This window comes from Lissotriton vulgaris, chromosome 1_1 (assembly GCF_964263255.1).
Source record: "Lissotriton vulgaris chromosome 1_1, aLisVul1.2, whole genome shotgun sequence".
Taxonomy (NCBI): domain Eukaryota; kingdom Metazoa; phylum Chordata; class Amphibia; order Caudata; family Salamandridae; genus Lissotriton; species Lissotriton vulgaris.
Window position 1 is genome coordinate 446,868,516 of NC_141685.1, and position 26,179 is coordinate 446,894,694.

At 44.1% G+C, this 26,179-nt stretch overlaps 1 protein-coding gene across 11 annotated transcripts in view; it reads right to left on the reverse strand.

The window, feature by feature from the left end:
* The window catches only part of DOCK7 (dedicator of cytokinesis 7), an 864,306-nt gene that overhangs the window by 95,609 nt on the left and 742,518 nt on the right, over positions 1 to 26,179 (reverse strand). For all 11 annotated transcript variants that reach the window (XM_086953476.1, XM_086953469.1, XM_086953439.1 and 8 more), the window contains one exon: positions 5,497 to 5,631. In XM_086953476.1, the coding sequence (XP_086809602.1) occupies positions 5,497 to 5,631 (135 nt within the window). The remainder of the gene's footprint in view (positions 1 to 5,496; positions 5,632 to 26,179) is intronic.

Sequence of the window (26,179 nt, forward strand, 5' to 3'; positions counted from 1 at the left end):
CTTATTAAGAATGTCGAGACCAGCTGAAAGATACTGATAAATAAATTAATTTAAGCAGCATGTTGGAGTACTGATATTGGGGCTTTGACAAGGTACAGGCATGGCAAGTATGCTATTGCAACCTATATTTCACTAAGGCTATTTTGATTATAATATGAACCACTGGTACAACAACATTTTCTTGAGCTTTATGCTTTTGTATCTTCTTTTTAAGGACTTTGATGGCATGCAGAACTCAAAGGTACAAGCTTATAGTATGTGCAAAATGTGTAGAACAGCTTATGAGTCTTTTGAACATATAATATGCTTATGTCCATCACTGCTTGAGGCCAGTATAAATACCTAAAACTAATTTTTAAGGCAGAAAGTATTACAACAATCTAGGTGCTATTGTTTGTTTTAAAGGCTCTACATCAAAATCTGTAGGCCATACTGTAAAATCAGGCTTTGGGAGAAAAGCTCACAGACTGTTTGTATAGTTCCATACTGGGGTTATAACTTTTAATGTATATTGTATTAGCTTTCTTTTTAAGTTACATTGATAGTGTCTATTATGTGCTGATATGGCTTTATAAAATATTATTGTACACAATTTTAAAGTAAAAATTAATGTTTTACTGTATACTGTGTCTTTTTTCTATTTAAAATAAAATTGAAAAAATATTTATGTGCTGATTTTAGTCGTGCAAAATATTATTGTACAGAATATTAAATGAATTTATAACTGACCCAAAAAAGTAGAGAGTACGCTCCAGTACACCCTGTTGAAGACCATTGCTGTATTAAGCAAGAGAAAGACCATTAATTTGTTTATGGTTGCTAGATTTTGACACTCATCATCAGCCTCCTATTGTCATACGTTTGAGGTCCTTGTACTAACCCAGACTGAAGTGAAGATATCAGTATTGGCCAGATCTGGTTCAATCTAAATCATGGTTTTTGCATCATTGTTAAAAAGGGCTATGGGTTTCAGGGTTCTTATCAGGCTTTAGTAGACCTAGTAGTTGATTGCATCATAGAATCTGTAGACATCCATGTTTCTTCTATACGACTATAGAGTTTTGCTATGGATCAACCAGGAAATCTAAAAGCCTTTGAAGAAAAGTACTGAAAAACCTTCTGGTCCTGGCCCCTTTTTCCTTACTATACTCTGAATAGCAAGTTTTACCTCTAGTGGAGATATGGACAGTTCTAATTCTAAAAGTGATTCATGGGGTATATCCAGGGTCATATAGTTTAACAAGTAGGCATCTTGCCTGTTGGGGGTTTTGCACCTGACGTTGGTATAAGGCAAGACAGAAATTGTCTAACATCTTGTCTCAAACTCAATTCATTCCACATTGTTAGTATATACATGCATGTTTAGATTGCTCTTAGTTTTAAGGCCAAAATAGCTCACTTTTCATAATATTATTAACCAGTACAGCGCATTCTCCTGACGGTTTCACCTAATAGTAGATACTGTAATTCCTCCTCCGTCTTTCTCAAAGCGCAAACAATTCTGAGTTAATTGTTTGCTTTATACCAATGTTCTAGAGAGAGGATATGGAATTCTAACTCTTCCTTCCGGTTTCTATTATGTTTTTGGAAAGCGGAGGTATGGTAGATCAACCCAATTCTCAGGTCTGCTTTAGTTGAGTCTCATATTCTGAGTGAGAGTTAGCCCGCATCATTTTCTTCAAAGCAGTGTTGATATTGTGGTTCTCAGTGTAATGTCTCTAAAAGCCACCTCATTAAGATTTCATGTTCCAAGGCTTTTTGGTTTGGGGATCTGAAGTCCAAGAGTCACAATCACCAGGGAGAGGTCAGACAATAAGCTTAAACCAATTGAAGAATCCAATGCAATGGCAAAACCTGTCTGTTGACCAGAAAATAAAAATATTCTAGAATTACTTTTGTGAACCCCAGAGCGAAACAATTTCTCTTACCTACCCAGTTTCACGCACCAGACATCTAGAAGGCCCAGGGCCCTGATCCCACTTACTAACTCCTCCAATCTGGTGTAGGACCATGTCTACGAGGCTGAGCAGTCAATCCTATCATTAAGCACTGCACTGAAGTCTCCTCCTATTATCAACTGACCTCATGCAAAAAACTTGATTTTAGAAAATACACTGGATAAAAACGTATACTTGCTTTTGATAGGCCCTTACATAGATATGATAGTAAAGTCGGAACTCTGCACTCTGCCTTGTACTTCTACCCTGCTGCCCAGCAGATCCCTTGCTACTGCTTCTAATTTGAAGGGGAGATGTCTTCTCAATAGTAAGCCTATCGTTTCCATTTTATGTGGGAGTGGAACAGAGTTGGGTAACTAACAATCTGAGCCTCCGGGATCTTGATGCAGCAAATATGATTCCTGCAATTAAGCAACCATGTCCTATTCGTGGAGCCACTTCAATACTGCTCCGCATTAAACTGGTGCGTTCAATCCCTGAACATTAGGAGAAACTATCTGCAAATCAACTGTCAAATACTATATGATTTAGACAATGCCATTTGTATATATAACATTGAAGCCTTCCTTCAAGGGAACCAACTTTAGTCTTGGCTTTGGACTCATATATTAATAAAAAGCACAGCTTCACTAGGACCATTATTCTCGTAAGTTGATATCTTGTTATTTCTTTCATCCTGTACCATACATTAAAACATCATACCATATCAAATCATTCTACAGAAAAATAATCATCAAGAAAACCTGAATATGTCTCCAATTTGGAAGTTCTAAATTTTGTCCAGTATCTCATTGCATGGAACATCGGCCGTCAACCCCAGAACGACACCCCTTAAGAAGGCTATCATAAATCACTGTTTATTGAAAATATAGTCTTTCATCTGCAACAACCAGCTTCACTGTGTCTGTTAGTCTATCTCAAACTCCAGCCAAGATAATTGATAACTATGTAAAATATATGTTGCTATGTTGTGCTGTGCTGCCACTGTTAATTGTGGAATTCTCAGTCATTGCTCTTGTGGTTTCCTCTATCCTTGTTTCGGATCATTATGTCCATTTGTTGTTTATCTCTTTAGATGTGTTTGGCAGGTTTCTGGAGCCAAGGAGCTTGTGGGCTCCACCTAATATGTGTACTGTATATGTTTATTATTCAAAGGTGAACAGGAGCTGGACATGGTATTCCCCTCTTTGGGGCATAGATTTGTATTGGAAGGTAGCAATTATGTCACCAAATTGCTTGCGCTTTACCAGAGTCATGGATGATACATTTGGAAATAGTTCTCGTCATCTAAAATTGCACTGTATTCATTGTTTTAGCTTCCACAATTATGTTAAACATCTGCTCTAAAGATGTGATACACACACAAAAAATGTGTTTGTTCTGTCAAGTACTAGCTCAACGTTATCGTACTTTGACAGAATGTGATGAAAGATCGCCTTAACATGAGACTCAAAAACTGAGTTTGGGATATCAGAATTGATTCCTCAGATCCTAATTTTATTAGTTCAGGACCATCTTCATTGTACTGTAGCTTTTTTCGGTTAAAGTGACATATTGAGTTTCTAGCATTGCCATCCTCCCCAACAGAACATCATATTAATTTGCTTCTTTTGTACAGAAAGATTTGACCTGATCAAGTCTTGTTTATACCTCTGTAAGTTCTGGTCGAGCTCTGCGACAGGTTTGGGCAGGTCTTGGTGCAAGGAGACAAGTTTCACCCTGAATTCACACATTAACATTTGGATATTTCCTGGCGTAGCTGGTAACATGGTCTCCGTTTGATCTTGTGTTTTGGGTACTTGAGTATCTGGCACTCCACTATTCTCTGGTGCTTCTTTTGGCCATGTAACATTTTGCCTATGAAGGGGAGTATTTTCTTACTTATTTCTTTGCAAGGCCACAGTCAGCTGTGCTGTGCTGTGTTTCTTTCTAAAGCCTTCAGGCCCAGACAATTGGTGCAGCTTAAATCTTCAACTAACCAACGTGGTGCTCTCTCAAAGGCTATACACGACTTAGTCATCCACTATGCGGCAAAGCCGATTGCACTTCAACAACAATGTGGCCATCCATGGGAAAAGGCCCATATCCCATGAGGAGGCGCACAACCAAGAAAGGAGCTACAAGCTAGTGTCTGCTATTCAGGTGCCTGTCTGTTTAAGCTTTATTTGGGTGGTTTATCTTACCTCTCTTCTTCTCCTTTGGCCAATCAGCAAAGGAGAACCAGAGAAGGGTCTCCTTTGCCTTCCGTAGCCCCCAGCACCCAACTGCTCAGAGCCCCCTGAGAATGCTGTTGCTGGCTTCCACTCTCCACAGAATGGAAGCCTTTTGCTGGATCCCCCTTCTTGACTGCATGTCACGGGGTCTCAGCAGCAAAATCCTTAACTCCTAGGCTCCTGTCGCACTCCACGGTCAGGCCTCTCCTTCCAAGTCACTGTTTTGAGTCTGCTGCAGTGCTCCTGTGTCAGGAACCCCTTCTCCAGTCCTAGGGCGGCCACAGATGCAAACGGCTAAATGGAGTGTCACATTTGCGCCGACAAGCACCATCTTGGGTCATGGCTGCATGGCTGGCTCGATGAACTTTGCTGATTGGAGCCTTTTGGAGGCTCGATCACAGTGCTGGAATATTGCCCAATGTCTCCCTGTATTTGCATGATAGGGATCAGCCCTTTCATGCTTATGTAGGGGCTCAAGCCAGAGCTCAGCAAGAGCAGGTCTCGTAAAATCCTTGACCTGGCCATGCCCCCTATCCCAACCTGGTTTACCTGTCATAGTATTACGCATTCCAAAACTCTCCTACTTTAATGCACAAAGATTTCTATTCCTGTTTTCCTTTAGTCTCCTAAATGTATCATTTAGCAGAGCATGGTTTAACGCCAAGTTGAAAAGAAAGATTATGTCTGGTGCAAAAGATAAAGTGAAAAGTGACTGGGGCAAAACTGGCACGCAACAGGTGAAGAAAAAAAGGACAGTTGGTTCCTTCATCCTTGAGACATAAAGCTGAAAAAGTTTCTGTTATAACATACTATTAAAATAACAAGATTATTAACATCTTTGATAAAGCAGATTTCTCAATTTACTGATGACCAATGGCAATGCATGTGGGACAAGGTAACAAATTAGTTTTTTTCAGCCAAATCTCTAAATCACCAGAGGTTCCTAACTATTTTCAACAGTGGTACTGGTATTTCAGAACAACAATTTCTTTCCAGAAAAACCCTGAGTTTAAGGAAGAAAATCAAGTATTGTGCTAGGCAAAAGAAATGAATGAGCAGATCGTGAAAGAATCTGTAATTTTAAAGAAAAATGTCCATGGAAAAAGAAAAGTATGAAAAAACAAATACTAAAGACTGTATTGTACTGGGTCTTGTTGAGCTAAGAAATATAAATGCGAGGGAAACTTTAGACAACCTGGAAGAGATCTAATTAACACATATCTTAGCACCAGTTTGTCAAGTAAATCTTTTTTTTCATTTCACACAACCAGTAGATGAATGCAGAGAGGATACAAAGCAAACATATACAACCATTTCAACCTCACCTCTAATCTGTGAGAAATTTCAGCTAATTTGGTTATTGCAGGCTCCTTGTAAACAAATTCCTGTTCATCCAGATCTCCAAATTTGGACCCATAAAACCCAACACGGAAATAAGTCCCGAACATTCGCTTTCCATCCTATGTTGAGGGGGAAACAGGGAATTTTTGTAAAATACAATGCTTGCTTACAAATTCTCAACTTATATTCAAGTTCATCATTAGTGTTAACATTAAATTAAACCCTACTTCTGATATATTCCAGGTTAGTCTTCTTACTATTTCATAGAGTAATCCCTTTTCAAATTTGCAAACACAGGAATGATACAAAATTCAAACTGGACTGCACAATACAATGAGGATAAACACAAACATCACAAATGTCAAATATTAGTTGAGATCTATTTATGCACATACTGGATATTGAATGATTGGTACATAACCCCAATACAAATTTGATCAAGGTCAAAGATTAATATTTGCAGTGTATAACCCAGTCGTACAAGTTCCAAAATGTCTTTTACAAGAAAACAATTGAATAGAATCACACAACCAGGCACTGAAGGGATTGCTTCAAATCCCAAATGGTAATGCTTCATGTTTTATTTAGATACAGTCTGCAATGGAACACAATTTTCCAGTTTGGTTGTGACCACCATTTCTAAATCAACTCCAACCACCTGGCTGCACTTTCTTGGTATTAAAAAAGCTAGTCCTGCTTCTATATCAATGGGTAGTCCCTTAATAAGCTCCCCTTTAGAAGGCATATTAATAGTCACTTTTCATGTCAAATTAGATCCTGATTTTAACTTGAAATTATTGAGTTTACAAAATATTGTTTATAAATAAAGCAAAAACAAGTGCGGCTTATCTGACCTATGTACAATATACCATAACCAATAGTTTTAGTAGTAGCCATCAGCTGGAGTTATATGCCATGTTGTCTGCAGATGACATAGTAAAATCAGCTCTACCATAACATCTGGGAAGCAGCCAAAGACCAATTTAGAAGAATACACTCCTATTTAGTCCTTTCCTTCATATTTACATTGTGCATTTTTCATACAGACAGAGCTCAATTGATCCTACAATTAAGAGGATAGACTGGTGACCTTTATGTTGCAGCTGACTCCTACAACAACTTTGAAAGAATAAGCATGTAAAAACATAACTAGATGAACAACCAGTGTATTTGATAGTCAAAGATTTGAATCATAGAGGGATCAGCTTCCATTCTACGAGGGAGGGCACCAGTTGCACCAAAACAGTCAGGTGAAAATAATAATATATGGTTAGGAATCTGCAGTTGAATAAAGTATCTACCATGAAGAGCGCTATCGAAGATAGCAACCGGATTATTTAAAGGAACCTTCTAACTGCAGTTTCCTCACATTAAAATAGATACCAAGGCAGTGCCTCGCCAATGTCAAGGGTCTATGGCATGGGCTCAAAATATTTTGCAGAACTGAGCTGGTACAGTGGTGTCCTTCGTGCCAGACCTCGTTGTCCTTGTGAACGTAAGCACAGATGCTCACGTAGCAGCCTAGCAGACATTAAGGACAGGCACTCTTGTACCAACACAGTGTTAGAAGCCTTGGATCTAGTGTAATGGACTTTCAGACTTTCCATGGGCTAAGTTAAGACAAATGTGTAGCTGATCTTAATTTAGAGGACTTTACACCTAAATAGGGTACTTCGGCTGCAGTTTTCCAATTTTTGCTTCACAGAACCCCACAAAAAAGTTGATCGGCTATTAAATGGTCGTAGGTACAATCACCATAAACACTGAAAGCCCTTTGGGGTCCAACCAGTGGAGCCTCTCCTCCTCTGCTGGGGGGAGAGGCAGAACAAATCTGGCTGAGCGATGGATTGACCATCACCGAAATGAGTCACGACGGAGTGAGAATACCACCCGAGACCACAGCATTTGTCTGGAAAAAGGGTGGTGTAGGGCAGTTCACTGAAAAAGTCTGCAGTTCACTAGTGTAACAAGCTGACAATCGCAATGAGGAAGACAGTCTTCAAGGTCAGGGGATGCACCAAGCAGCTATGCATAGGGTCAAAAGGCGTACACATGAGGAATGTTTAGATCACATTAAAGTACCATTAAGCCATCACAAAGAGTTTAGGAAGGCACATGCATATCAAAACTGTAATAAAACTAATCAGGTGAGTTAAAGGACGGTTGGTCTGTCAAAAGTGAAATGGTCAAAAGGGCTGACAAATAAACCTTGACAACACCCACTGCAGGGCCTTGCTAGTCTAAGGATAAAAAATGACAAAAGGATGTCTGACAGCTTTACCAGTAAGGGATGAGTGTCCCAGACACCACATAAGTCCCAGCTCCTGGCAAAATTAAATTTTGTGGTGGGCTGTCTGGCAGCAAGGATGACATCCACCACTTCAGCAGGCAAATCAAAAATACTTAATGCCACTGCTCAATCGCCACACATGGAGGTTTAAGATGAGGAGATTCAAGTGGAGGACCCCTACTAAGACCGATCTGCTCCCGAAGTGGTAGCTGTAGTGGAGGACAGACGCTCATGCTCAGGAGTTCCGGGTACCACGCTCTCATGATTCAATCTGGGGCATCTAGGATGACTTGGGGCCAGTTGCTCTTCTTCAGAACTGAAACCAGGAATGAGTGGTCTTGTGGAAACTCCAACGTGTAGTTTATTCAATGGAGGTGAAAAGATTTAGTGGTGATGTTAAAAAGATCTAGACGAGTAGACGAGGCTATCTCCACTAGTGGGAGACACCCTTTATATTATGTTATATATATATTATATTATAACATATATGTACACCATACTTACCTGTGACAATTCCAGCAGGAGGTAGTGGAGCAAAACCAAATCACAGTAATATATATATATATATATATTATATATATTCACTGAAAAAAACATAGGTTATAGACCATATATAGTTAGGAATTAGCATTTACAAAACCTTGAAAATTCACTGAAAAAACCATAGGTTATAGACCATATATAGTTAGGGATTAGCATTTACAAAACCTTATTTTACTCACACAAAACCATTGAAATTCGCATATATAGTTAGTTGCACTAACTATATATCGCACACCCGCAATCCACTGCTGATGATGTCACATATTACATCATTCATGACATGGTCAGTGACATCACTGATGACATCTCTGTTGACAACTCAACCCATGGGCCCTTTTAAAGCCCCCACATCAAACCTAGGGGGTCAGGGAGGATCTACTCTGCCCCCTTATGGTCATTTCCCCCTTTGTTTTGGCCACCTCTTGTGTCTCGATCCTACCGAGACACAAGATGGCGGCCGCTCCGGACTGTTTAGAATGTTTACAGACACCCGAGAGCCAATCAGCTTTCCGCGCGCGAACTCGCGTAGCGCGCCCGGAGCGCTCTCTGGTGCGTGTACCGGGGCGCGCTTACAAATATATATTTTTTTTTAACCTAAATTACTCAAAATCCACTAGAGCACATATCTTAAGACCTAGCAAAGGCACATTGGACTACCAGTCCCTACAATTTTGCCAAGTTTCATAGAAATCCATTCTGCCGTTCGAGCTAAAAGTGAGTCCAACCGCCCTATGGAAAACTCAATGTTAAAAACATGTTTTGGGACCCCCCTTTTTTCTCGGCCCCCACTTCAAGAAACCCCCCCAAACTTTCAGGGGACGCTCAGAAACAAAAAGTTCCATTTTCCTGAAAATTTCAACCAATTCCGTCCATCAACGCCAAAGTTATTCAACATAGAATTTTCAGAAATCCCTATTCAAAAAAATCCTAACTATATATACCTACTGGCCAGTAGGATAGATATAGATATATATATATATATATATATATATATATATATATATATATATATATATATATATTTACAATGGGAATTGCTGTTGGAGCAAGACCAAGGTGGTCGACCCTCCGGGATTGCCAGATGGGCAAGGATAGGTCCCTATCCCTGTTTATAGGTTTCGGCACTGGCACTTTAATACAAGCAAACATTTGCACATTGCAACGTGACAATGTAATGTAATGATTGAGTGAGCGAGCTCCTGTTGTGATCAATGAACTAGACACACTAAGGCTATCTCAGCGAATGCGGAATACACTGCCAATTTTGCACAATATATTTTTTAGCATAATATTTATTTATTTATGCATTTAAATTATTATGGACTTTTATACATGTCTTTTTAGAATTTTAACATATTCATATGTTATATAAATCTTGATGCATTGTTGTAAATAATTGCTTCGCTGTACAGATATGTGTAAAATATCCCTTCTTTAAAAGAAAGTGTCATTTTTTCAGGATTATGTTGCCAGCTCACTGTTACACAATGGTTTAACACGCATTTAGGCGGTTATAAATGTACATTTGCACGTAATTGTTACCTTGAATATTTGTGTGCGGGTGCCTTGTACAATAATGTTGCCAAGAATCTAAAATAGCCCATAATCAGCGCCCATTTGTATGCACATGTTAAACACCTTACATTTGTAGTTTATTTTCTATGTCTATGCATAGATCACGTGGTGTCACTGTGAATTGAAGCGAAAAAAACGAGTGTGTGCACTATTTAAATGAAAGAATACTGCATGTCCGTCATGTGATCAAGGGCAGACCCTGCCCGAAACGCGTCATGCCAAATTTAAGCTGCAAAATGGTTGAATAAACGCCTGCTATGACACTCTGCAACTCGTGTGGTGGTCCGTATTTTCTGTGGGTTCATCCTGGAAACAGAACTTAATATATATATATATATATATATATATATATATATATATATATATATATATATATCTATCTACACAAAGTGATCCTTAAGCCATACAAGAGCGCTCCGCAGTGTGTGCACTGCCCAGGGGTCGCTAGTGAATCAAGCATAAGTGACAATGAATCAGTACGTAGTGCTTACCAGGCAAAAAACTGGTCTGTTTTAGAGGAAGTGGAATTAATAAATTTGGAGGAAAGCATAGCGAGAAGCGGAGGAAGGGGAAGGGGAATGCGATCATATTCCAACAAAGGATACAGAGGAAGAGGAAGGGGAACACAGAATCAAACAACCCCCTCACCAGCACCAGAAAAACCCGCAGGTCCAAGCGGAGAAAGAAGACAGTACCCCCTTCGCAATCGCAATCGGAAACAAACCTAATTGTGAATCTTTCAGATCATCAACTAACTGAAACTGAACGTACTGTTCTAAATAAAGGGTTATCATTCTGCCCTGAAGCACACTTTGATTACACGGAAACACAAATAGACTTTTACAAGTACGTCAGAAAATTAAAACTAGCAAAAGTACACGCTGGGAAACCAATTGAATCCGAAAACATAGTTAATGAAAATACGGATGATATCGTGTTTACTACAATTGCAGAATTACCAGATCTCAGGCATAGGTTTGAAACTCTGTTCGATTCAAACGGCACTTCCCTATCGGATTCAGAAAACTTGGAAGAACTAAATATTCAAACAAATGAGAGACCAAGCACTGGATTAAAGAGAAAATCAAGATACTACCCTGTCCTATCACCAGGAAACAAAATAGATCTGTTTTCAGATGCGATAACAAAAGAATTGGATAACCTTTCAAAAGTAAGAAATAATTCACGTGAAAATCTCTCAAAGACAGAACGCAATGCAATTAAAACTTTGATTGAAAATGACAAAATTACCATAAAACCTGCGGACAAGGGGGGCACTATTGTGTTAATGAGAACATCGGAATACATGGCAGAAGCGGCAAGACAATTGAATCAAGAGAATAACTACAAGAAATTGGAGACAAATCCCTATGTGAATATGAAGAAGGAACTGCAAGAACACCTAGAAACGTGGTATGAAAAAGGTTTGATCAATGAAGAAGAGAAAAGATATTTAACAATTGATCACCCAACAACACCATGTATATATTTCTTACCCAAGATTCACAAAACTTTAGTAAACCCTCCGGGAAGACCAATTGTCTCCTCCTGCGGCTCATTGTATGAAAACATCTCCAATTATGTCGACACATTCTTGGCTCCCATTGCCCAAAGTCTGCCCTCCTACATCAAAGATACCGGAGATTTCCTAAGAATCCTGATGAATGTAACCTGGAATTCTGAATACCTCCTAGCCACTATTGATGTGGTCTCACTCTACACGTCGATCCGCCATGAGGTCGGGATGAAAGCATGTGAATATTATCTAAAACAACGCAGCATTACACAACTAGATCACTCAAGAATGTTGATCAAGATGGTTGATCTATGCTTGACGAACAATATATTTCTCTTTAACAAACAACTGTATAAGCAAGTATGTGGTACAGCCATGGGCATTTCTCTATCTCCCAACTATGCAAACATCACCATGGGCTGGTGGGAGAAGACCATAGCATGGAATCAAGATAACCAACCGGATCTGGATCGAATAATATTGTGGGTACGTTATATAGACGACCTGTTTATTATTTGGAATGGCACAAACTCTCAGTTTCAGAATTATTTTAGAAAGCTGAATGACAATGATCTAGGTCTACAGTTCACATGCACGACAAGCACAAAATAAATAGATTTCCTAGACACCAAAATATATGTGTCCGACGGAAAATTGGAATCTACTCTATTTCGTAAAGAAACTGCAATAAACAGTGTGCTACATGGGACAAGTTTTCATCCCAAATCCCTCTTACACAGCATACCATATGGAGAATTCACAAGGTTAAAGAGAATCTGTTCCATACCAGAAGATGCGGAAAAGGTGATTCAAGAGAGCAAACGAAGATTTACAGCGAGAGGATATGAGGAACGTGTTCTGAATAAATGCAAGAGAAAAATAGACCAAAAAACCAGGACACAAACACTAATTGAACAACCGAAAAAAACAGAAACGAACGCACCACCCAGATTCATAACAACTTTCAGTAAGGAAAGTGGAAACATTGCCCGTATAATGAAGAAATACTGGCATCTCCTATCAGGGGATCCTGATATTGGAGCAACAATTGGTGAAGTACCATCAATAACGTATAAGAAAAATACCTCTTTGAAAGATCTACTTGTCAAAAGTTATTTCCAAGTAAAACCAAAATCGGACTGGTTGCAAAACCAGCGGAAAGGCTTTCAACCATGTAACACATGCAAAGCTTGTAAGATTGGAAAAAACATGAAAGTGATTCAAGAACCAGATGGCAAACTAATGAAAATTGATCAACAAATCACTTGTACTTCAGAAAATGTGGTATACATCGTGGAATGTAAATGTGGCATGAAATACATTGGATGCACCACATGTATGCTGAGAAAGGATTTTGGAACACATCCGTGCGGTAAAAAATTTGAACATGCAATATGCTACCGCCAAACATTTGAGTACTTGCCAAAATGGAGATTGGAGACAAATGCACTTCTACGGAGCAAAGATGTTGGACAAAATGGAAAGAGGTGGTGACACAGTTTGTAAACTCCGTCAAATGGAGTCTCGAATGATAATCAGATTCAGAACCAATCACCCCAGAGGAATGAACTTTGGGGAGGACCTCCACATTCATCTGGAATAAATGTTCAACAATCAAATCAATCATGACAAGGGTACTACACCCAACACTTTGACAATGACAAACAGTACTATACATGCCACAGTGAACAATAAGTCACAACATATTAATGGTGTAATTGGGAAACACACACAATGTCTTTCTTTTTCATATTATTTTCAAAATGTTTGTAACTACAATTCCCATAATGCTTCCTATGTATCTAGTCCTAGATACATAGACGACCTCTTTGTTATCTGGCGAGGTACAGAAGAAGAAGCAGTTAACTTTATTGCCAGGCTCAATCAGAATAGCTACAACATTCATCTTACATACAACATCAGTAGAGATCGGGTTGATTTCTTGGACACAAGCATTGAGGTCCTAGAGGGCAAACTGATTTCTAAACTCCACAGAAAGGAAACTGCAGGCAACAGTTTACTACATGCCCTTAGTGCCCACCCCGATCCCCTTAAATGGAGCATCCCGTACGGAGAGCTCCTTAGAGCCAAAAGAAACTGCACCAGAGATGAGGATTACTCACAAGAAACTAATAACATCCTACAACGGTTTAGAGAAAGGGGCTATCCTGAGTGGGTACTCACTAAGGCAGTCTCAAAAGCTTCCACTGTCCTTAGATCAGATACTCTTAACCCCAAACCTAAACCCACTGCCACTTCAGAACCTCTGAGAATCATTACCACGTTCAATCAAAAATCCAACAAAGTCCAAAAAATAATGGCTGACAATTGGCAAATCCTTAAGGCAGACTCCATCATAGGTCCAAAACTCACTGACAGACCTCTTATAACATACAGAAGAGGTCGTAATCTTAGGGACATATTGGTCAAAAGCGATATAACAGACAAGAAGGGCCAACACATACAAGGGCTCAGTGGTTTTTATCCCTGCGGCCACTGCAGGGCCTGCCGGACCAGTGTCATGGTGAAAGAGTTTGAAATACCTGGGACTAATACCAAAAAACAAATTAAACAATTCCTAACTTGCAGTTCTACCTACATCATATACATTTTGGAATGTCCATGTCAAAAAAGGTATGTGGGCAGTACATCTTGCATGGCCAAGAAAAGGGTCCAAGAACATTTAAGGGCCATTACCAACAAGGACCCCAAATATCCTATTGCAAGACATTTTCAAGATGTACACCAATCGAACAATGACTTGTTAAGGTATTATGCAATTGAACAGGTTAACATTGGAAAGAGAGGCGGAAACCGTGAACTTGCCCTAAGGAAAAGAGAATCCAAATGGATATTAGAACTGGAGACCAAATTCCCTGGGGGGCACAACTTGGATGAGGAGCTTGCAACCCATCTCCATACGGATTAACTCTACCATACGCGCGTCTGATGCTCAAGACCGGGGTCCCGTAGGCCCAGGAGTACAAAGGCCAAGGAGTTCTCAATAGGGTATCGCAGGATATCCTTGATATGGGAAAGAATTTCATCCCAGAACGGCCTGATTATTGGGCAATCCCACCAAATGTGGCGGAAGTCCCTCAGAAGGCCGCAACCCCTCCAGCACTTGTCCGAGGTAGCCGGGTAGATACGATGGAGCCGAGTCGGAACCATGTACCACTGCGTGAGAGTCTTTAAGTGAGCCTCCCGTAGGTGGATCGAGTGATTGAATTGGTTCATATCTCTCCATAGCGCTGACCATTCGGCGTCGGCGATATCCCTCCCCACCATCTCCTCCCACTGCTCCATATAACGTGGCCTAGGCGACAATTCGGATTGAAGCAGCAGTTGATATAGGAAGGAGATGGCTCCCTTCATGGTGGATGTCCTTAGCAGAAAAGCCTCGAATTTCGAAGGAGGCCTCGTGGCTGCCTCCAGCATTCCCGGCGACGTAGCCCAATGTAGCAATTGGACATGCCTATATCTATCAGTTTGCGGCACCTGGTAGTCCCACATGCAATTAGCAAAGGTCAAAGGATCAGAGCCGTGAAACAAGTGAAGCAGAGCCCTGCATCCACCCTCCCTCCATGCGTCAAAGGGCCCCTCGGCAAGCGCCGGCGGAAAAGCCGGGTTGAAATGCAATGGTGTGAACGGAGATGGAAAGGTCGTCCATCGCTCATCGCCAGCCAAGGTGTCCCAAACCTTCAGCGTAGTGCTCGTGGGGGTACTGATGTAAGCATTCACGGGGTGATCTTTCTTTGGTTTCCAGGCTAAATCCCAGATGGACCGACCCGCCACGCTCCGGTCCATATGCAGCCAGTGTTTGTCAGAGAACTGCTGCGACCATTCCACCATGACCCTCAGTTGTGCGGCCTTATAATAGAGGCGCAGGTCCGGGAGGCCCACCCCACCTTCCGACCGAGGTCGGCGTAGAACCGCGATGGTCAGACGCGCTCGGCCCCCTTGCCAGACAAATTTCAAGACCAGCGTTCTGAGTTGCCGGAAGTAAGCGCTATCCAGCGGAATAGGCAAGGCCTGGAATAGATACAAATATTTGGGGAGAAGGACCATTTTAATCGCATGCACCCTACCCATCCAGGACAGGAATTTAGGTTTCCACCTCTCCAATTCCGCCCGGGTCTTCGCCAGGAGGGGCGGGAAATTGGCCGCGAACAGTTTACCCACCGTCGGAGTCAGGTGGACTCCCAGATAGACAATCGAGCCCGACGCCCAAGCCAACGGCGTCAACGTCCGAACCTGAGCCACATCAGCCTGCGACAAAGTCAGATTCAAAATGTAAGATTTGCCATAATTTACTTTAAAGCCAGCCACTCCCTCGAATTCAAGCAAAATGTCCCTAACACAGGGCAGCGAATCAGCCGGATCAGCCACCGAGTGCAGGACGTCGTCCGCGAAGAGAGAGATTTTGTGTTGCTCTCCCGTGAACGGAATGCCCTTCACCCCTTCGTGTTCCCTCACCGCCATCGCCAGGGGTTCAATGCTGAGCGCGAATAACAACGGAGAGAGGGGACACCCCTGTCTGGCGCCCCGCGAGTGTGGGAAGAAGGCCGACAGGTGACCATTCACCGCCACCCTCGAGCGTGGGCTGCAAAAGTTCGCCTGCACCATAGTAATGAATTTATCAGAGAAGCCGAAAGCTCGCAGCGTGTTGAATAGAAAGCCCCAATCCACGCGGTCGAAGGCCTTCTCCGCGTCCAGACCCACCAACACAGCCGGAATGCGGAACCTGTCCGCTTTTTCGATGAGGTGAACCACTCTACGGGTATTATCGTGGGTCTGGCGACCCTTAATAAAGCCAGACTGGTCTGGGTGTATGATCGCCGGCAGCAGATCTTGTAGGCGGCCAGCCAGAATCGCCGAGTACAGCTTTGCATCAATGTTAAGCAAGGCTATGGGACGAAACGAAGCACATTGCTCCGGGTCCTTCCCTGGTTTCGGCAAAACCGTAATCACCGCCTCAGCCAGGGTCCCCGCGTTCAACCCGGACGACGCCATATCATTAAAGAGGGCAACCAGAAAGTCACACAACTCAGTAGCGTATGTCTTGTAGAAGACCACTGTATAACCATCCAGACCCGGGGCCTTGTGTAATTTCAAATTTTTGATGGCGGAGAGAACCTCTTCTCTCGAAATCGGTGCCTCTAACAGTGCGTTCCATTCTCTAGACACTCTGGGTAACGGCAAACGTTGTAGGAATTCCCGCTGTGACTCCGCATCCAGGGCATCGCCCGTACACAACTCGGCGTAAAAGCGACCAAAAATGTCTGCCTTCGCTCCATCCCGATGGTGCAACACTCCTGCGGCATCTCTGATCCCTCCTATGTATTCCCGCTCCCTCCTATCCCGCAATTGTCGCGCCAAGTGTCTACCAACCTTGTTGCCGCAAGAATACGATTGACGCCCCAGTCGCAGAAGCGTAAGCTCGGCCCTATTGGCATAGTGTGCCTTTAGTTTGCCCCTCACGGCCGTCAACGGGCGGAGGGCCACTCTCGAGGGGTTGAGTTTATGAGCTCGTTCGAGCTCGACCACCTCAGCCTCCAATGCCTCACGTTCCTTCCTCCGCAGGGTGTTAATCTGCGAGTTGAGTCCCAGGCATGTGCCCCTGATCGTAGCCTTAAAGGCGTCCCACGTGGTCGACAGTGAGGTGTCCGATGGTGGATTGAGGTCAAAGAATTCTCGGATAGCGAGGCGCAATGCTTGATTAGATACATCGTCCCTAACCACCGACGCCGGGAAATACCACTTCCGATGCGATGCATCAGGCGGCAACCAACGAAGAGTGAGCACCAAGAGACTATGGTCCGATACAGAGATTGGAAGAATGGCGGCATCCAGCACGTCCCCGCGTAGGGACTGACTAAGGAAAATGAAGTCTAAACGGGAGTAGGAATGATGCACGTGGGAGAAAAATGTGTAATCCTTCATGGTAGGGTGAAAAAATCGCCAGCCATCAACTAGTCCCAGCTCCCCCACTCCTTGCTGTGCCGAATCAGAGAACACTCCCGTACCCGCCCTATGTCCCCCTGAGCTATCCAGATCCCTGTCCCACACCAGATTGAAATCCTTCAACAGGAACAAGTGACCCTCTGCAAAGTCCCCCACCTTCACCAACAGATCCTGCAAATACTTATTCTGACCAGCATTGGGTAAATATGCCACCACGAAGGTGCACAATCGACCTTGTATAAGCCCTTTGACCATCAACCAACGGCCCTCCTTATCATGACGGACCTCCACAGGCTGAAAGTGCAGCGCAGCTCGGAAAAGGAGTGCCACCCCCCTGTGTTTCGTAGCAGCGGAAGATCTATAAATAATGGGATAGGCCCTATGGCGGAGCCGCATCTCATCTTTCCGCGCCAGGTGGGTTTCTTGCAACCCCACAATGTCAAGGTGATGGTCCACTACATACTTCAAAACCTTCTGCCGCTTCTGTGGCGAGTTCATGCCCTTAACATTCCATGTCCCTATGCTAATCGGCATTACAAAGACGAACCCAGAAAACTGCTCTTATCACTCCAAGCGTCCCCCTCCCCACAACCAGGCCAACACACACCCCAGAGACGTCCAACATTCGCCAGCCAACCACTGCAATGATATCTACAACGCCATTGTGCACACATACGCAGCCACACATCAAACAACCCCCCATTCCAACCGTCACGGGTCCCCCCCCAACACCCCAAACTCCCCAACTCCCACCCCTCCCCCCGTTGAAACACAACCAGAAACAAAAGCAAAAGCAAAAGTGTGAAAGCAAAGTCAGTACTCATCGTGTCCAGAAGGCCGGAGTCCGTAAGAGGCCTTCCTTCCAGGAAGCAGGCCGGGGGGACTAATGCACTATCCCCCATGGCCACAGTCAACGGTGTCTCCTCCAAGAGTACATTCATACCCCCAGACCAGAAGGCCCGAATCCCTCCGGCACCGATCCATCAGTGATAAGGAGGTCACGCCGCTCCGGAGCTTTGCTGCGTATCAGCCAATGTGGCCGAAGCCACCGATGCCACAGCGTTGCCCCGCTCCTGCAAGCTGGTAGTGAGGTCCGGTCGCCGCCGGTCAGGGGAAGTGCCCACCCTATGCCAAGAGGAGGAGCGGTGGCGCCTCCGAGACGGAGAAGTAGCTGTGTCCTGCGAGGGGGCCACATCCTCCAGGCCCAGAAGGTCTTTTGCTGCCTGGAGCGTGCGAATTTGTGCGAGTCGATTCTGCCACCGAAAGATGATCCGAAATGGATGCCCCCAGGAATAAGCGATGCCCCGTTCTCTCAGGAAGGCAGTCACTGGGCGGAACTCCCTTCTTTTCCGCAGGGTGGAGGCCGCCAGATCTTGGTACAGCTGGGGGTGGTGGTCCCTAAATTGTAATGACGTGAGTGTTCTGGCCTTGCGGAGGATCCGCTCTTTCACCTGGAAGTCATGGACGCATACAAGGATATCGCGAGGGGGCCCCCCCCGCGCCTGGGCAGCCCTAATCTATGCACTCTGTCCATTTGGATTTCCCGTGTATCCTCCTCATCCAGTATTTGGAGGAACAGGTCCTGGACATAACCACGCAGGTCCCCTGCCTCACCATCCCAGGGCACAGCCCGGATACGAATGTTATTCCTGCGGGAACGGTTTTCCAGATCCTCCGTATGCGTCTGTAAGTCCAGGTTCTGCTCAGTGAGGCGAATGATATCCTGCTGCAGCAAGTGCACGTCGTTGGCCATACTTAGATCATGGTCCTCCAGGGTCGCCACCCTCTCGCCTAAACCGTCCACATCTCTCCGCACCTCCCGTAGATCAGAGGCCAATTGCGCCCGGAGCTCGGAGATATCCTCCTTAATGGAAGCAAAGAGTTCAGTCATGAAAGCTTTCGTCGCCGGCGCTTCATCGTCCGAGTGCTTCGACGAACCACTAGCTCCAGGGGACGCCGGCTGTTGGGAGGATTTCGAAGTGCCATCCTTCCCCGGGCGCCCTTTGCGCTGCGCGTTAGACATGGCGGCAAGCAGCGCTCCACCCAAGCGCCACGTGGTCAAACAAGATGGCGGGCTTTGTCGCTCGGCCCAAGCTAGAGCGGGTGCCTGCGGGCGCAAGTGCAAGGCCTCAAACTTAGTCCGTAGCACCCCTGATATGACTGATTCGACGTTCACAGTAGACACAGCAATTCGTGCCTTAGGCGTCACAGGTGCACGGGACAAAGCTCAGGGCCGCGGATGATCAAAAGTCCAATGGCGGCCATACATGAGCGCTGCCGCTATCCCCTAAACCGCCTCCATCTCACACGTGGCCCGGGCTTCACCGGGATCCGCTGATCTGGCACCGCTCACCACTACCAGTCTCGGCCAGGGTAATCGCCACCGCCCAGGCTTACCGCCTCCGGCGTTCTGACTTCTCGGGCCACCGCCCGGCGACCACCGCCGATCGTTGTGGAGCCTTCTCAGCCAAGCCCCGTGGGTCTGCTGCACCTCACCAGCCAGGGGACTCCAAGCCACCTCCGCAGCAAAAACCCCTCCGCCTCGCCGATTCAACACGACTCCCCACCTTCCGCCAGCTCCGGGGTCTCCAGGCGGGTTCTCAGGAGCTCCGCCCTCCTCCTACACCGGCCGCCGAGATCAAGAGAGGCCGGGGTCGCGCAGGCCGCGGAGTTCAGTCGATCTCCTGGGCGATCTCGGAGTTTCTCCGCCCCACCGACGGCACCACACCACTCCGCCACGCCAGGGAGACTTCCACACCACTTTTGGAGCGAGGCCGCTCCCTCAGGACCGTGCTATTAGATGCTTTTGCCGGATCAGCGCCGGAGCGGCTCGGAAAGGCGTCCTACTCCGCCGCCATCTTGGCCACGCCCTATTGATCACTTTTTAATAGAGAGATGTACTTTTTTCTCATTGATCGCAATTCTCAATTATGAGACAACGGCCTGTTTGTTTTTGAAACCTTTAATTTAGACTTTCTCGGGCACTAGACCGAATTAAATGTACATTTATTGGTTGCTCTCCAAGTGCTACCATTAAGTTTTGAGTCAAATGCGGAAATGTATCACTCTTTGATACATAATTTGCTCGATGAACTTTATATTATTTTGGTACGACTTGTGTTCTGGGTTTGGGTATATATGACTATGTATACCGGCCATCTTAGGCGATAACATGTATATGCAGTATTGCCAGGCGATGTGGGGACTAATGCAAGTTTCGGATCGATTAATATCCGGGATCCATTTCAATCTGGAAACAAGTTACCATGCAATGCCTAATCTACATCATATGATTGTTTCTCAGTTATTAAGTATATGATTTCATGAGCAACCTTGGTAATCATGTTATTTACAAATGGCCGATACATTTGCAAGGCTTCTAATGTCCTTCCTTTGTGTTTACTTAACATGGTGTTCTTTCAGTCTGTATTTAAAACTGTTCCTAATTTGACTAAGGTTAATCTGTGCTGAAACGCGTAGCGTTACCTTGAAAATAAACGCCCACCAGCTGTACCTTTTCTGAGTGCGTGTATTGCTTATCGTAGCAAAACTTTGGAACTATATATATATGTATATGTATATATCATTCAACCCTACTTTTTTATTTGATTATAGACCAATGATAGGGCCACCTGCTCACTGATTGAGGTATCAGCAGTTCTTATGCGTGCAAGACGCATTATGGTTCTAATCATCATTTCTAATGCTGCTGCGAAAAATGAAGAGAACGAATGACTTTTCAGAAATGTTCCCCTTTCATGATTTGGATATCTCTGTGAATAGAACAACAAAGTAGCTGAAGGGACTGAGTAAACTGACCAATAACCAATAATACTTTAAAGTCCGGAGGAAGCAGAACTTTGAAATCGCGAAATGGAGGCTGTTAAAATGTGAAGGCTGTTTCAGACATGAAATTATAAAATTTGAGACAATACTACTGATATGAATTTATGTACATACAGACAGTGACTTCAAGCAATGAAACTGTAATTGAACATTGCACTTTATGCACTTTTGTACTGTGAATTTTGAAATACTAATGACAGCATAAGAAAATGTATAGTCATAAATTGTGATTTTTTAGCACTGTAACTGTATTTCTTTGAGATTAGGGCTTCTCACTATAAAATTACCTTAGGCTATAGGGATTTCTCTAATTGATGATTCTTTATTGTGGCAAGCACAACAACTATTTCGTTTTTATTGCCATTTCCACACCTTAGAGTGCCCATAGCACTCCCCTGGGATCAGGCATCTGACAAGATGTCCCCCCCCCCCTAAAAGCTGCAGATTGTTTTCAAGATGAATGGAAAAAGATGAATCCTCTACATCAGCCATTGCTGGCCGAAAGCAAAATAAAAGCAGCTCCAAAGAAGAAGCGGGGCACCAGGTGGTGCTACTCCTGTTACTTTCTTAGTGCACAAAAAGGATGGTGTGCTCATAAGGATTTTCGACCTTCCGTTCTTTAACATCTTCCTCCAGAGTGGAAAGATTAAAGCTGCTGATGCTGGCTCAAGTCCTCTAAGTTCTAGATCCTGGTGACTGTATTATATCCTTGAACTAACCTAGGCATACTTTCACGTAGCCATCCACAGCCAAACATTCACTTTATTGTGGGGAAGGAACACTTCTGTTTACCGTCCTGCACTTCGGTCTCACTTGTGCCTCCAAGGAATTTATGAAGGTGATAGTGGTGGGCGCAACCCATCTTCGCAGGTTGGGGGCTGCACATATTCCTGTACCTTGATGACTGGCTGTTGAAGGCGGGCTTCTCACAGTAAGTCACGGACCACGTGTGGATGACCATCTTGCACCTATCTTTCCTAGGGTTCTCCACTAATCAGCAGAAATCCCATCTTTGGCCAGTGTAGATGATTCTCTTTATAAGGACTGTAATGGATATGGTGGCATTCAAATTCTTCTGCTTCCGGAGCGAATCTGTAACATTTAGGATATTATGCAAATGTTTCAGGATCAGTCCAGTGTTCGGGCCGGATGGTTCAAGGTCTCCAGGCCTCATCTACCCTGTAGATACCTCGTGTTCGTTGGCACATGCAAGTTCTGCAGAGGAACCTCAGCCTTCAATGGTCTCAGCACTGTGGGTGTCTCTTGGACAACATTCGTATGTCAGACAAGGCAGCCTAGGACCCTCAATGGTGGATGAAGTTCATAACTGACTTGCAGTAGGCTATTCTTTCTACTCTAGCCAAACATCACTGTGTTTCGTTTTTTGGTCCTCATCTCACCTTTCAAGCCTCTGCGGGTCTTATGAAGCCGCCTTCGTGATCTGTCGCCCCTACGGCTTACCGCATTCGCTTGGGTCGTCCGATATGATGTAATCATAAGACGTTTACAGTAATCTTAGATTCTTACCCCAGCTCTCGAGGGGGTGCCATATATTCGATATCTTGTCCTCCACACCCTCATACTCTAATCGTGCCATAGAGAATACAGCTTTAAGCTAATCTTCCCTTTGCGGGGGTAGGGGGTCTTTCCACCTCTTGCACACTTCCATTCCGGCCAACAATATCAAATACAATAATAAACCCCTGTCCTTCTGAAAGAGGGTCTGACTGAGGCAACCATCATCTCTAAGGAACACCAGTGGCATATTGATCTCTATGATGGTATTAAAAATATCCCGTATATTGTCACCCACTTCAGTCCAAAATCTTGCAAGTGCTGGACACTCGTAGAAGATATGCAAGTCATTGGCAAGAGGTGTCGCACACCTGGGGCATTTGGGGGCAGGATCAGGGGCGAACTTTGCAATTTTTGAGGGTTGTAGTAGAGTCTATTAATGACAAAAAATGATTTTTGTTTTAAACAAGCAGGCTTGACAAATCTGTACAGGGTCTTTAGTGAAGGTTCATACAAGGAGTCTGCTAACGGCCCAAGTGGGGTTTCCATCCATACTGCAGCAAAGGAGGGTGTCTCATCGTCCTCGGCCTCCAACAAGCTGTTGTACCACACAGAAATTTCCTTATTCAGTGGGCGAATAGATTGCAACAGGTCTTCAATCTCTCTATTCCCACTGGTCTCCCACGTTTCTGCCTCATACCATGATGTTACCTGTATGTATCTTTGCCCTCAGGTACTCCTATGGATGTATCCTCCCGGAGACCAACAATTCGGACCACATTGTGATGCCTGCCCTTTTTATTGGCAATGCCAAACTGTCCTGCAGACAGTCCGGTGTTCCTGGTGCATCCCATACGAGGGTATTTTCAGAATGGTATCCAATGCCCCAGCTGCGCCTGAACCAGTACCATAACTCCAAAGCTGCCCTCAAAACTTTCAGACGCACCCTCTTGAAGTACCTAGGTGACCCAAACTTGTACAGAAACGCCTCGCCATCTCCTCCCCCTTCCACCCACGCCATTTCACCCAGCAGCCTCCCCCAGGCTGATTCCCCAGGTTTCACCAGCAGCATCCGTATGCTTTTAAACTGGAATGCTGCTGCATACAACCTTACATCTGGGAGGGCTAACCCACCTTTTTTTAGTCTGCATCTGAGTTTTTTCCACGCCAGACGAACCCCTTTATTGCCCCAGACGAAACTGCCGATCTAACTCTGTACTTTCATTAAACTTTTACTGGGAAATGTTAATGGAATTGAAGAGATGAGGTAGGACAGCTTAGGTAGGATAACCATCTTTACTAAGTTGGTTTTCCCATAAATAGTCAGGGGGAGATTTCTCCATCTGCTAAAGAGACTATCAATTTCCTTTGCCACCCTCTTGAGATTCAACTCGGGTATCTTTTCAACTTCCTTTATTACATAGATCCACAAGTATCTCATCTCTTCACTTACTCTCCCTGACCAGTCCAGATTCCAACACATCACCTCTGTCTTGGTTTTATTAACAAGAAACCCGGAGAGCGATCCAAACTCACACATACATTCTTCCACCCTTGGAATAGCTGTCTCTGGGTCACTTGTGTACAGTATTAAATCGTCGCATATAGGGCTATTTTAGAGCTACATTGTTCTGATCTAAATGGGTAGATTGAGTCATCCAGTCTTAGCATCTGGGCTAATGGTTCCACATACAAATTAAACAAAAGAGTTGATATCGGGCACCCCTGCCTAGTTCCTCTCTGGATGTTGAAACTCGCCGTAAGGAAAACATTTAGGAATATTCGAGCAGAGGCACCCTGATAGCAGTTCTGCAGGGTTTGTATAAAGATTGGACCAAACCCCATGGCCCTCAGGACCTCCCATAGATATACCCAGCAAACTCTATCAAAGGCCTTGACCGCGTCGACAGCGACAACGGCCAAGGGTTCTGTCCTCTGGATGGCCAGATCGATATTGCCAATTAGGAGCTGCATTTGTTCCTGGATGTATCTCCCAGCGACGAACCGTTTCTGATCTGGGTGCATTAACTTTGGTGTCAGTTTGGCCAATCTCCCTGATAAAATGCCCATAAAGATCTTATAATCGGCATTCAGCAGGGAAATTGGGCGATAGGCGTCTGCCTTTTTTGGATCCTTGCCAGGTTTTATTATCAAAACTATTATTGCCTCTTTCCATGTATTGGGAAACTTTCCAGTTAAACTATAAATTGAATTAAAGGTATTCCCCAATGCTTCTAAAAGCTCCACCTTGAGGTGTTTATACATTTCGCTCGGGAGTGCATCTGAACCTGCAGCTTTTTTGTTCTTAGATTTATTTATCTGAGCTGCTATCTCCTCCGACGTAAAGGGGGCATCTAAGTTGTTTTTGCTTTCTTTTGAGAGTACGAGGAGCTGTTTATTGCTAAGAAATAACTGAATCGAACTCGGCAGGGGAGCCAGGTCTTCTCTATACAGCTCTGAGACCATCATTGCAGCTTTGTGTTTGACTATCGGGAGGATAGGAGCCGGGTGCTTCCTGCTTTCTCCTGCCCTGGAAGCAGGCAGAAGAGGACCCAGAGGAGGCGGCGGCGACGGTGAGTATTTAAATTTTTAATTCATCCCTCCCCGCAACCCATATTTACATTTTTTAATAATTTTCCACCCTGCTGACCCACCCCCCACCTCCTTCAAATACCAGCCGCCACGGTTAAAGGGTATATTTAGGAAACAGGACCCTGTTGCAGTATCCCCTCACTTTCTGCCTGGTATCTGGTGCAGCTTTGACTGAAACATACATAAAAAGAAGTGTTATTTTTCTTAATTGGTCTCGGATTCATTCTCTGATTGTGTGTTTCATATATTGTCTCTGGGAGTAGAACAAATGCTAATCTATTTAACACAACCACTATCGAAGGTGTAGAAGAGGCAATTGATGCATTTACAATTTGGACTAATTCAATTGAAAGCATACCGATATGGGAGGCGGATGGCGGCACGCATAATCCTTGTAGAATTTGTGGCCTTGTGGCGGACTCACTCAGCCATGTGGTATGCATCTGTAAGAAGTACTTGCGTATTAGGAAATTCAGGTTGCCTCAATCTTTAGAATCTTGAACATTCATACGTGTAATGAGGCATTTGACTGCTACCTAAAGTGAGAATCAACCCAGCTGTCAGCGCAGTTTGTGAAGTTCCTAAAAGCAACTGTTAAGGACCTTAACAATAAATCAGCTGAAATTAAGTAATCTAGGAGGCCCCCCAAATAGTATTTTGTCGCATAGCCTAGCACTTAAAGCGCTTTCATAGCCCCTTAGCATGGGCTTCTACCGTTTTTGGACTATCTGAAGGAGCAGCAGGCTTTGGGCTTTAAGTAAGACTTTCAGATATGCTCTATAGGAAGTTTATGAGTGTCCTGCTGATGTTACTAAATTTAATTAAA